The sequence below is a fragment of the Bubalus kerabau genome, chromosome 4 (genome assembly GCF_029407905.1).
Source record: "Bubalus kerabau isolate K-KA32 ecotype Philippines breed swamp buffalo chromosome 4, PCC_UOA_SB_1v2, whole genome shotgun sequence".
Lineage (NCBI taxonomy): Eukaryota > Metazoa > Chordata > Mammalia > Artiodactyla > Bovidae > Bubalus > Bubalus kerabau.
Window position 1 is genome coordinate 50,347,800 of NC_073627.1, and position 12,278 is coordinate 50,360,077.

General features: G+C 44.3%; 1 protein-coding gene across 3 annotated transcripts in view; it reads left to right on the forward strand.

Moving 5' to 3' along the window:
* Positions 1-11,867, forward strand: part of HEATR6 (HEAT repeat containing 6) — a 32,526-nt gene extending 20,659 nt beyond the window's left edge. For 2 of the 3 annotated variants that reach the window (XM_055577320.1, XM_055577323.1), the window contains 8 exons: positions 1,957-2,079; positions 2,441-2,527; positions 5,393-5,527; positions 6,351-6,473; positions 7,415-7,539; positions 8,331-8,427; positions 9,451-9,655; positions 10,903-11,867. In XM_055577320.1, the coding sequence (XP_055433295.1) occupies positions 1,957-2,079; positions 2,441-2,527; positions 5,393-5,527; positions 6,351-6,473; positions 7,415-7,539; positions 8,331-8,427; positions 9,451-9,655; positions 10,903-11,474 (1,467 nt within the window). In that variant the 3' untranslated portion in view covers positions 11,475-11,867. The remainder of the gene's footprint in view (positions 1-1,956; positions 2,080-2,440; positions 2,528-5,392; positions 5,528-6,350; positions 6,474-7,414; positions 7,540-8,330; positions 8,428-9,450; positions 9,656-10,902) is intronic. The other variant, XM_055577321.1, reaches the window with a different exon arrangement.
* Positions 11,868-12,278: the final 411 nt, after the last annotated feature.

Consider the following 12,278-nt stretch of genomic DNA (forward strand, 5'->3'; position numbering starts at 1 on the left):
GGTCACAAAGAGTCAGACACAACTGAAGTGACCTAGCATGCGCATGCGCACACACACACACACATTCTTTCTTCACAGCGTGATTACTTCATGAGGAGTAAGTCTGAAAATAATGTAAAACCAAGCCATGTGTCATTGGTATTAGTGGGAATTGTGCGTGAATTCACGTTTTAGGTGTGAATGCTTTGTTGTTTTGTTTTGGGGGGATAGGTGGAGGGGCTTGGTTGTAAAATGTCAGATTCATCCGTTGCCAGCCATTTTAGTCATCTCAGGTATTATATGGCCAATCGGTGTTATAGATTATATAATAATTCTGAAAGAAATTATAGAGTTTATCTTTGATATCTGCATCTGAAAATTAAAATAAATGTTTACTTTACTTCTCTTTGGTCTTATATCTGCTTCAGTTTAGTTCAGTCACTCAGTCGTGTCCGACTCGGCGACCCCATGAATCTCAGCACGCCAGGCCTCCGTGTCCATCACCAACTCCTGGAGTTCACTCAAACTCACGTCCATTGAGTCTGTGATGCCATCCAGCCATCTCATCCTCTGTCGTCCCCTTCTCCTCCTGCCCCCAATCCCTCCCAGCATCAGAGTCTTTTCCAGTGAGTCAACCCTTTGCATGAGGTGGCCTAAGTACAGGAGTTTCAGCTTTAGCATCATCCTTCCAAAGAAATCCCAGGGCTGATCTCCTTCAGAATGGACTGGTTGGATCTCCTTGCAGTCCAAGGGACTCTCAAGAGTCTTCTCCAACACCACAGTTCAAAAGCATCAATTCTTTGGCACTCAGCTTTCTTCACAGTCCAACTCTCATATCCATACATGACTACTGGAAGAACCATAGCCTTGACTAGATGGACCTTTGTTGGCAAACCTGTGTCTTAGGTCATACCTGAATACAGAAAAAACAAAAACTTTAATCTAGGGTGGTTCTCTTCCTTTGAAGGAATAAATATTTTGTTATATCTGCTTAGAGACAACAAAATATTTTGTTAGATCTGCTTTATTAGTAGACACCCTAGATTAAAGTGTTTGTTTAATCTTATTAATTCGGCACTTATTTTGCCTAATCCTCTGTTTGTATGTATCAGGTAGAGCAGCTGCATCTCCTGTTCTTGGTAGAGTGGCTAAGTGTAGAAGGTGAACTCTGAGACCTGGTAGTATGGTTCCCACAGGTCACCAGAGCCCAGTGCTCCAGGAGTGTCCCCTCTGTGAGTGGCGACTGCCCTTCTGTTGCTCCTGGGCTGTGCTTTCTGCAGGTGTGTTAGTGTATGGGGTTGGCTCCCAGTGCAGCTAGCTGTAACTGGGAACTGAATATTAAAGTGTTGGTTTTTTCTGTATTCAGGTATGACCTAAGACACAGGTTTGGTCTTGGCGTCTGCTGCTAATTATCTGATTGATATTACACATGTCCTTTAACCTCTTAGGGTTTCTCTTGGTGGTTCAGTTGGTAAAGAATCTGCCTGCAGTGCAGGAGACCTGGGTTCAATCTCTGGATCAGGAAGATCCCCTGGAGAAGGGAATGGCAACCACTCCAGTATTCTTGCCTGGAGAATTCCATGGACAGAGGAGTCTGGTGGGCTACAGTCCATGGGGTCACAAAGAGTTGGACACAACTGAGCGACTAATGCACAAGACTTTAACCTCTTAAACTTTTTCAGTCATAGTTTCTTCAGCTAGACTAATTAGTTAATACCACCTTTGAAAAATTGTTCCCAGCTTGAGACAATAATTATAATCTTAAACACATTTTGTAGATTATAAAGCACCATAAAATTATATGATAGCGCTTAGTTGATTTTTAGTCATAAAATAAAGATTGTGGTTGTTTTTCATGTTATTCAACATCAGGTTTAAGCCCCTTGTTGAGTGTGAGTGATTTCTGAAATACTGGAACACTTTTGGATCTTGCAATCCTGCATTCCGTTCTCAGGGTTAATCCCGTTTTCTTTGCAGGTGTTGGCTCATCTGGCAAGGGGCTACTTTTCAATGACGCAGGTCTACTTGATGGAGCTTGGAGAGGTGATTTGCAAGTGCCTGGGGGAGGCAGATCCATCTATCCAGCTTCATGGAGCAAAGGTAATTTTCATTAAAAGCCATGTGCTTTTCTCTTTTCCTCCTTTTAGGTTCTATCCTCTGCCACATGTCCATGAGTTCTGAGTTTCTTTAGGACGTTTCAGGGAGGGAAGTGATACGTTCTTCTATTTTCAGCTCTACATATAAACCAAAAAAATTGATTTGGTAATAAATTAATGAAATATACTTGGTGATTTTGCTCCTGTTGAGAATGCCTCCGAGATGGGAGTTGCTGAGGAAAGAAAGAAAAGCAATTGGAAATTATTTTTCCCCTTGATTTGAAGTAATCTGTAAATTGAAGTTGCTTTTTACCTCCTTGGTTCTAATATTCATCTCTGATAATCTGTTTATTTTATCTTGGCAGCTTCTGGAAGAACTGGGTACCAGCTTAATACACCAGTATAAACCAGATTCTTCCGTAGCACCTGATCAGAGAGTTCCAGTCCCCTTGGTAAGTAAATGTGTATTCATGGTTTTCTCTTTTCTTAGTGCTTCAGTCAGTTTTATTTTGAGGTTCAGTGATGGTTTCTTTCGGTATCAGAAAGTATTTTTGGTTTCTTTCAGTATCGGAAATTATGGTTTATAATTTAGGATGAGTAGGTTTTATTTGCATTTCATTTTATTGGCAGTTCAATATGTGGTAATGTGTAACATAGAGCCAGCAATGGAGGAACCAGTTTTGTTGCACAAAACCTAATTCTGTTACTCATTATGCCCAAGAGACAGACTAGAATGCTGGGAGGAGCCCAGGATTTGGAATACAAAGTCATGAGATTAAACCACTTAATGAATATTATGAACATAATTTCCTTGTTATAAAGCAGAATAAAAATCCTTGACTCATTGGACTTTTGGAAGATTGAATGAGGTGTGAAAACTGCCAGATAGATGTTCAATGAATCTTAATTTCCTTAACCCCTTCACTGCCAGCCCCTTTCCCCATTATTTCCATTAGATTTTGTGATCATCGATTCTTTGTGTTCCCTCCACACTGTGCCAGTTATTCTCTGGAGGAGGAACACGTGAGCCCACCAGAGAAGCCTTCTACATGTGCCAAAAGCAAAGTCAACTCTACATGAGTGAGGTTTTCTCCCTCTGCCCTCCTCAGCCTGCCCGTTCCTTTGCTCTTCCCTGTTTCTGTCGTCCTTGTAGGGAATTAAGAATGTGTAGCCCTGGTCCTTCCCTAGACAGTCACTAAAACTGAAGTGTCACCATTCGCAGGGAGTTGTTGAGCTTCGCCATCAGACAGACCTGGGTTTAATCCAGGTCTTGTTCTCTTGCTCCGTGTGACTTTGGGCAAGACTCTTAACCACTCACACTTCGGTATTATTTCATATGTCAAAAAGGGATAGACTTTCTGTATTACTGATATACTGTTGACTGATATTATCCTAAACACTTAGCAGCTTAAAGCCATATCCTACATTTATTCTCTCACATAGTTTCTGTGGGCCAGGAACTGGGGGCAGCTGACCTGATGGTTCTGGCTGAGGTCTCATGAGGCTACAGCCAGACGCTGGCAGGCGCTGCAGTCAGCCGAATTAAACCAAGGAGGGTGGCACCTCTTCTGCGGTGTCTCTCTCAGCCACATACCTTGCAGCTTAGCGCTGCCTGGCGGCAGATCTCACTCGCTCGCTCCCCTTGAGGACCTCCCCAGAGAGCTGCTGGAGTCTTCTCTGCACAAGGCAGCCGGCCACCCGTGCTCAGTTGCTAAGTCGTGTCTCACTTTTTGTGACCCTAAAGACTGTAGCCCACCAGGCTCCTCTGTCTGTGGGATTTCCCAGGCAAGAATACTGGAGTGGGTTGCCATTTCCTACTCCAGGGTATCTTCCTGACCCAGGGGTTGAACCCACGTTTCCTGCATCTCCCACAGTGGGTTCTTTACCACCGAGCCACAGGAATGCCCTGGCCACCATTATAGCAGTTTAATTAAGAGAGCAAGATAGAGCTATAGGATTTTTATGACCTAGCTTTGGAAGTTCCTCACTGATCAGCCCAAGTCAGTGTGGAAGGGGATGGCCTCCTAAACATCAGGAGGTGAGAATCCTTGGGGGCCAGCTTGAAGGCTAGCAGCCACACCTGTCTGTCATCTTCTGGTTTGGGGCAAGAGGGCCCAGATTGGGGGTCTGGGTGATAGGATTGTGGAGGTGAAAGAACTGGCACATGGGTACATGGTAAGATTCAGGACTAGGTCCATGGGGAGGAAATGGAGACACCAAAAGCCCAGACAGATTTGCATCTGGGGCGTGATTCTTCAGGGCTTTTAAAAGCATAAGAAGGAAACTGTTAAAGGCACTTGCAGATACCTCCCTTGAGGGGCACTGAAGTGAGAACATCTTCCAAGTGCTCAAAACAGAGCTTATTGTTCAGTTGAAGAATCTCCACTGTGCACTAGGCGCTGTGCTGGAGACTTTACACACAGTCTTACATTTTATTATCACACAAACTCTGCCAAGTAGATGTTTTTGCCCTGCTTTTACTGAAGAGGAACCAAAACTTAGGTTCAGCGACCGCCCAAGGCTGCAAGACTGGAAGCAGCGGCTGGAGGCCTCAGCCCCAGCTCTGCCTCTGGATCCAGCGCACAGCCTCTGGGCCACCCTGGAGCTCCAACCTGCGCCCACCGAGGGCAGGTGGAAAGAGCGCCTGGCTGCGGGCCAGTTGATCTGATTCAAGTCCAGCCCTGCTGCCCACTAGCAGGTTACCTCTTTGTGCCTCAGTTTCCTTGTGTGAAAATGGAGATAATGATATATTCTTCATTTAGTTGGGCTGAAATTAAAGAGTTCATGGGGGGACTTCCCTGGTGGTCCAGTGGCTAAGACTGCATGCTCCCAGTGCAGGGGGCCTGGGTTTGATGCCTGGTCATGTGGGAGCACTAGATCCCACATGCCGCAACTAAGAGGTCACATGCCACGAGCAAGAAGATCCCAGGTGCCTCAGCTAAGACTCAATACAGCCTAAATAAATAAATAAATGTTTTTTAAACATGCAGTGCGTTGATACGTGGGAAGCACGCAGGGCAGCGCCTGGCGCTGGGAAGCTGTCTAGAGTATAAGCTGATGCTGTCCTCTTCTTGTCCCCATTACTGCTGTCACTGTTGCTGCCTCACTGTACCAGACTGTGGAAGCGTTTAAGCAGGTGCTTTCTAAAGTTCCTTTCATTGCTGCTAGGAGGTACTAGTGAAAGCGTTGACAGCGAGCGACTGCTTTAAGGAAAGCACGCCGCCACTGGTGCTGGCGGTAGTGTGAGCGGTAGTGTGAGCGGCGCGCTGGCTCCACTGCCGTCTCCCGGGCCACGCTTACAGCTCTGCCTGTTCCAGGTGCTGGCGTTCTGGACCGCGATGCTCAACGGTCCTTTACCCAGAGCCCTGCAGAACGCAGAGCACCCGACGCTGCAGGCCAGCGCCTGTGACGCCCTGTCTTCCATCTTGCCGGAAGCCTTCGGCAGTCTGCCGGTAACCTTCGGGGTGTTTTCTCATCTTTAATTTGTGATGCTAAGCATGAGAGCTTGAGTTTGATTTTGACTCTTTTGAACCAGTATTCAACATCATCTCTGAGGAAAAGGTGCATGTTCTACCTGAGTATAGGGTGAGGGCAGAGGAGAACAGCACTGAAATCTTAATGTCTCAGGGGAGTTTTTCCTCCCTGTGCTTAGAAGGCAGGATTGGGGGTGGAGGGGAGGGAGAGTAGCAGAGGCTTTGAAGTCACATTTTAGGATTTCAAATCTATAAGTTAGAAAATCCTAGCTCTTTGGATTTGAATCCTAGTTGGTTTAAATCCTAGTAGCTCTTCTGCCTTCTAGCTCTTTGGTTATCTTAACTTCTATAAAATTTAGTTTTATCACCTGTAAGATGGAAATGATATGTGTGATAATGTGAAGCATGTGAAAATGCCTACTTTGGTGCCCAATACATGTTGTGTTTAGACTGCTGCTTCCTTTAGCCCTTAATGGCATTTGCATCCCTTCTTATTTATATAAATTAGTTTTTATAAGGAAGGCAGCATGATTAAAGTAGGAGAACAAAATGACCTGATTCCCACAGTGGTAGAGGTTACATGTAGTCACGAGGCTGTGTGAGCCCTGTCTCGAGTGGGTCCTCTGATGTTAACTGGATCTGAGTTGAACCTTTGTTCTCTGCCAAGTTAGCCTCAAAGACTCAGTTGTGCTCACCTCCCTGACTGTGGATTCAACACAGACGTGTCACAGTCACTTGTCGAAGGCAGTGGCTCACAACTATTTCACTCACGCTTTTGCGTGGCCTCCCTTTCTCATTGCAGAGCGACAGGCAGATCCTGTGCATCACGATGCTGCTGGGGCTGAACGACAGCAAGAACCGTTTAGTGAAAGCTGCTACCTCGCGAGCCCTCGGGGTCTACGTGCTTTTTCCTTGTCTCAGACAGGTCAGTGAGCCCACATAGCTCCACCGTGCCTCTTTATAGTCATTTTATTACTCTTTGTGATGATATAGAGCTCCTGAAGTGGACAGTAAAGGCAATTAAATTGGTTTGTAATCTGGTTTCCTTAATTGCTACTAAAATATGCTAATGTCTTTAAGAGTTGACTCATTGGAAAAGACTCTGATGCTGGGAGGGATTGGGGGCAGGAGGAGAAGGGGACGACAGAGGATGAGATGGCTGGATGGCATCACTGACTCGATGGACGTGAGTTTGAGTGAACTCCGGGAGTTGGTGATGGACAGGGAGGCCTGGCGTGCTGCGATTCATGGGGTCACAAAGAGTCAGACATGACTGAGCGACTGAACTGACTGATAGTTCATTTAACTATTTTGCACTCTGCCCAGGACCCTAGGCCAGTGAATGTTTAAAGTAATATATAGTGAAAAAAAGAAGTGAAATGGGACATTACCATACAATAGTAATAATTTAGAAAGTTAATAAAATTTTAATACAAAGAGACAAATTTCTCCTTCACTCTTATTTGTGACCTTTATCTCACTGAGAAGTGTGTAAGTGAACAGGATGTGCTTACAAATGTGTTTCATTGTTCACATCTTTTCCCAAGGTGGACATCAAGCCAAGCGCAGGATTCACAGATAATTGTCACAGGCCAGGTTATAAGATGTTTGCAAGAGCAAAATCTGTAGTCTCCTTGAGTGTGTATGGCATGTATCAGAATCGTGGGAGACCTTCCCCTAGAATTTTAATGAGTGTCTAAATTTCATATAAGAAAACAGTAAATTGATTAAATGAACTTTGATTTAAAAATACAAGTTTGTGGTAAAGGCTTATATAGCTTTATCTGAAAACAGATTTGAGAACTTTGAAGGCAGCAGTGTGAACTCTTAAGGTAACTACAGTGTTCTGTTTTGTTTACCTCACAGGATGTCATATTTGTTGCAGACACAGCCAATGCAATATTGACGTCACTTCAGGACAAGTCTCCTAATGTCCGGGCCAAAGCAGCCTGGTCCCTCGGCAACCTGACCGACACTCTGATTGTCAACATGTAGGTGACTCAGCTCATTGTCTCTGGTTGACTTCCAAGGCCAAGGTCCTAAGAGGACATCTTTGATCCTACTAGAAAGGAATTAGCAGTAATTCCCTTACATTATGTAGTCAGTCTTGCTGCTTTGTTTTGTTTTATATTCTGTATTTATATTTGTTTTATATACTATTAGTAACCTGTTTTTAATATATATATATAAAATACTGTATGCTGATACAAGTAATATATCCACATTATAGAAAATGTGAAAACTATAAAAGTAGAAAATCAAAACCTTGGTAATAGTTGCCCTGTTTTTAAATATTGTATTTGTATATTTTTAAGTAACATATTCACAGCTTTATCCCCTAACTTCCCTCTCCAGAGGCCACTGCTCTTACACATACACAAGTATCTTGCTTTTTGTTCCTTCACTGTAGACATGTAACATGTATAAGCATTCTGCTGACTTGTGTAGACTGTTTATAAGTTGTTATTTGTTATTACACAGTCTTCACTATGTACTCATTATTTTGCCATTCCCTGTAACTGAACGTTCGTGTTAGTGTAGGCTTTTATATGCATTGAACATTTTTGTGCGTGAAATCTCCATTGTGAGATACCCTTTTTGGTTATATCCCTAGATGTAGACCTACTAAATCAAAAGGTGTAAACCCTAAATAAGTTCTCAGTGTAATCTGAACAGATTTGTGGAGCTGTTTCTGTAATTACACTGAGTGAGTATATTTGTACATGTGTATGTTTAGGTGGGTTTTACAGTTAACATGTTTTGCTTGCTTTGGGTGGGACAGGGAAACACCAGACCCAAGTTTCCAGGAAGAGTTCTCAGGCCTCCTGCTCTTGAAGATGCTGCAGTCAGCTATAGATGCTTCCAAGGATAAAGACAAGGTAGACTGACAGCACAACCTCATATTTCTCAGTGAGACACTTGGTGTATTACAGTTCTCTCTCACCAAATTTATCCCTGTTCAAAGGAGATGGAGAGTGTGCTCAGGGTGTATAGTGTACACTCCATACAACAGTTTCCTTCCTATCTCATGAAAAATATCAGTGCCGTTTGTAAGACTATTCCATGCTTGCTTTTTCCAAAAATCTCTTAGTAGAATTGACAAGTCAGAAAGATGAGCAGCTTGGCTTTGAATATTCCCTGTTACGCTATTAAGTTTTAAAAGTGTAGACGTGCACTTTAGGGTCAGCAGACATCAGCCGAGTTCAAATCCCGGCTTGCCCTTTAGTAGCTGAGTGACCTTTGGTGCATTATTTAACTTCTCTGAAGGTGAGTTTCCTCATCTGTGACCTGAAAATCATTCCATATACCTCATTGGACTCCAAGATGCCTTTTATTACAGCACCTAGCATAGCACCAGGCCAAACCAAGTGCTTGACTTAGTGGTTCTGAAGACCCGAGAAACCCTTCCATAGGTTAATTCAATCAGAATTGGTTTTTGTTTTCTTAAAAAAAGCTCCCCAGATGATTCTAGTATGCTACAAAGTTTGAGACTTTAGGCAGAAAAGTGTTGGACTGGAATTATGAAACCTAGGTTTTCCAAGCCTTGCTGCAAATCAGCCATGTCCTTTTGCCCCTGGGCCTTACACACCATCTCTGTAAAACAAGGAAGATAGACCTCTCTGAAGGCCATCTGAATGTCAGATGGGTCTGACATTAAAAAAATCAGGGCAAGGAACTGTAGAACCTCACCTCTCTGATGACTCAGAATGTTGACCCCACGAGACCTTGCAGAGTTCTAAGAACTTGCACCTTTACAAGCTACATTTTCATTATCTCATTGCTTTAAGATGTTTTGGGCCTCCTGTTTGGTGCTTTGATTTTTTTTTTCTAAACTAAAATTATACTTTCTGACACATATCTTTGGCAAAACAGATTTCTAATGCTTTTACATCTTACTCCAGGTAAAAAGCAATGCAGTCCGAGCCCTTGGAAATTTGCTCCATTTTCTGCAACCTTCTCATATAGAAAAACCCAGATTTGCTGAAATCATTGAGGAGGCTATCCAGGCCCTGATTTCTACTGTTCTGATTGAGGCTGCCATGAAAGTCCGATGGAATGCCTGTTATGCGATGGGAAATGTATTTAAAAATCCTGCTCTTCCCCTCGGTAAGAACGTCTCCTTCTTCTCTCTGATGGAGGGCTTCTTTGGGCAATACACACCAGTCTCCATTATTAATAAAACCACACTGTTATTCATGGTATTTTACTGAACACCCTAGTTTAAGGAAAAGGTGAGGTAAATCATGGTCTGTATATTTAAAGGGGTATTGTGTTGCCACTTAAAATTACATTTACAGAAAGTTTTTGATAATCTAGGAAGATAGTTCTGATGTTAAGCAAATGAAAATGAAATATGGAAATTGTTTCTACAGTATGATCTCAATAAATGGGTAGAAAAAAGACTGAAAGGAAATTAACCTAAATATTGACAGTGATTGTCTCTCAATGGGATGATAAATAGGATTCTTTTCTGCTTTTATTTTTCAAAATTTTCTGCAGTGAGCATACATTGTTTTAGCAAACAGGGAAAAAAGTTAAAGGGGAAACAGACATGGGAGAAAGAGGGTTTAACTGGAAATCCTACAGGAGATGTTGGCCCCGGGGTGGAATGCTGCAGGCAGGGAGGGATCTGCCTCAGGATGACAGGCCCTGCACCTCGGTACATCATCAGTGGCTGATAGCTGCTCTGGGGTCTGGATCACAGCCTCCAGATCCCACTTGCTTGAATTGCCAGCTTCCTGGAGAGGTGACGTTCTTCTGAACCAGCAGAACCTACATCGCCTTAGGGAGGTCTGTTCTGCTCCTTGTACTTCCAGAAGCGTCCAGGCAGACCAGTCAGCCGGGAGCCTCGTGGCTTCATCCACTGAGGAAGCAGCCTGAAGTGGCCTTTGGCATTGGCACTCTTTGAACTGGGTATCTCCCTCCTGTCTTCAGAGGAAGCAGAGGAGTCGGGAAGGGCTGGGAGCGTTAAGGAAGCTGCATTTCACTCTGCTGCCTATCTTAAGGAATAAGAACTCCCAAAACGGAGCGTGTAGTGGTAGCTCTGACGAGGAATAAAGCTGGCTGACTTTCTGGGGCCAACAGGAAGGGAGCCAAGACAGAAATCTGGGCATCTTCTCAGTATTAGGAAATTGAGCCTCCAGTTAATCTGAGTACTCTGTCCCCCAGTCACTGCCTAAACAGTATTTTCTTTTCCTTTGCAATAAAATGCAGGACCCGCTTTTTAAGTGAGAATTAGGTGAAAACATGGACTAACTTGAGCACTAGTGTATGTGCTTCCCTCAGCCCCCCTCTCTCTCCCCCCACTTACTTTTAAACCTGCATTTGCTCTAATGACTGTGGATTCTTTCTAGAAACAGCCCCGTGGACCTCCCAGGCCTACGACGCCCTGACATCAGTTGTGACGTCATGCAAGAACTTCAAAGTGCGCATCAGATCAGCCGCTGCCCTGGCCGTTCCCCGCAGGAGGGAGCACTATGGATCTGTCGAGCAGTACGCTCAGATCTGGGATGCCCTGGTCACCGCCTTGCAGAAGAGCGAAGACACCACAGACTTTCTGGAGTTCAAGTACTGTGCCAGCCTGCGGACCCAAATCTGCCAGGCACTGATTCACCTCCTGAGCTTGGCCAGCCCCTCAGACCTGTCCTGCATCAGGAAAACCCTCGAACTGCATGGGGACATGGTCCAGTCCTATATCCTACAGTTTTTAAAATCAGGAACAGAGAGAGATGACACTGGAGCACCCCACCACCCGCAGGAAAGAGACCAGATGGTCAGAACGGCCCTGGGGCACATAAACAGTGTCCAGGCACTGGCTGGCGACCCAGCCAAAAGGGCCATCGTGGCCTTCTTGGAAGATACCCTGACCATTTATTTTGACTCATCTGGATCTCAAGTAGCAGCCTTAGGATTAACCCATCAGTGAATAGTCTACCATACTTTCCAGGTGTCAAGTGAAAACAGGAAGACCTGAGCTTGAGCATCAGATGTGTGGGGTTTCATCTTAGGGGCAGAAACAGTCCTTTAACTGTTTATTTAGAGCGGGTTAGCAGCTGTTGAAACTTTTCTCAGAGGGCTCATCCACGTTGCAGAGTGGTTTCACTGCCTTGGCTTTGGCTGTGGCTGCTGGAACCTCTGACTTGTGCATCTGGGAGCCAAGGAGTTGGGTTGTCCTGTGGACTGAGTAGGCTTGGGTTCTGAAGAGTGGTCTCAGAAGAGTATTAAAAAAAGGAAAAAGCAAAAGGATTTAGGAGTTAGAATGTTGTATATTGTGTCTCTGGGAATTGTTTTTCTTTTGTAATAAACTCATGTAAAAGCAGTGTGCCCATAGTCTACCATTTTTGTCAAGTTGCATTTATAGAAAGCTGCAAGCAGAGCTGCTCTTCAGCCAGTTCGTGCTGGTTCAGCTGCATCGGTTGCTAAAATACTGAGTCGGTTCCTTTCAGGTTGATAAATAGCTGTTGCACTGAGCTCCCCGAGTGGCACCCCTGGAAGCCCCCTTCATGCCCCCTCCACAGCCCTGTAAAGATGAACTAGCGTTCAGGGCCCTCTGGCCAAGACCTGTGTCCATTTCAGCCTGGCCATAACATCAGCTTCTATTTGAATTTCCTAACGCCCCTTAGGAGAATGTGGTCCCCTACACTGAATTTTTGGTGATTTTGCCACCTTTGGATTTGTGCCTTAAAAAGGATTATTTGTTTAATTTACATGATAACAAGGAGAGGTTTTT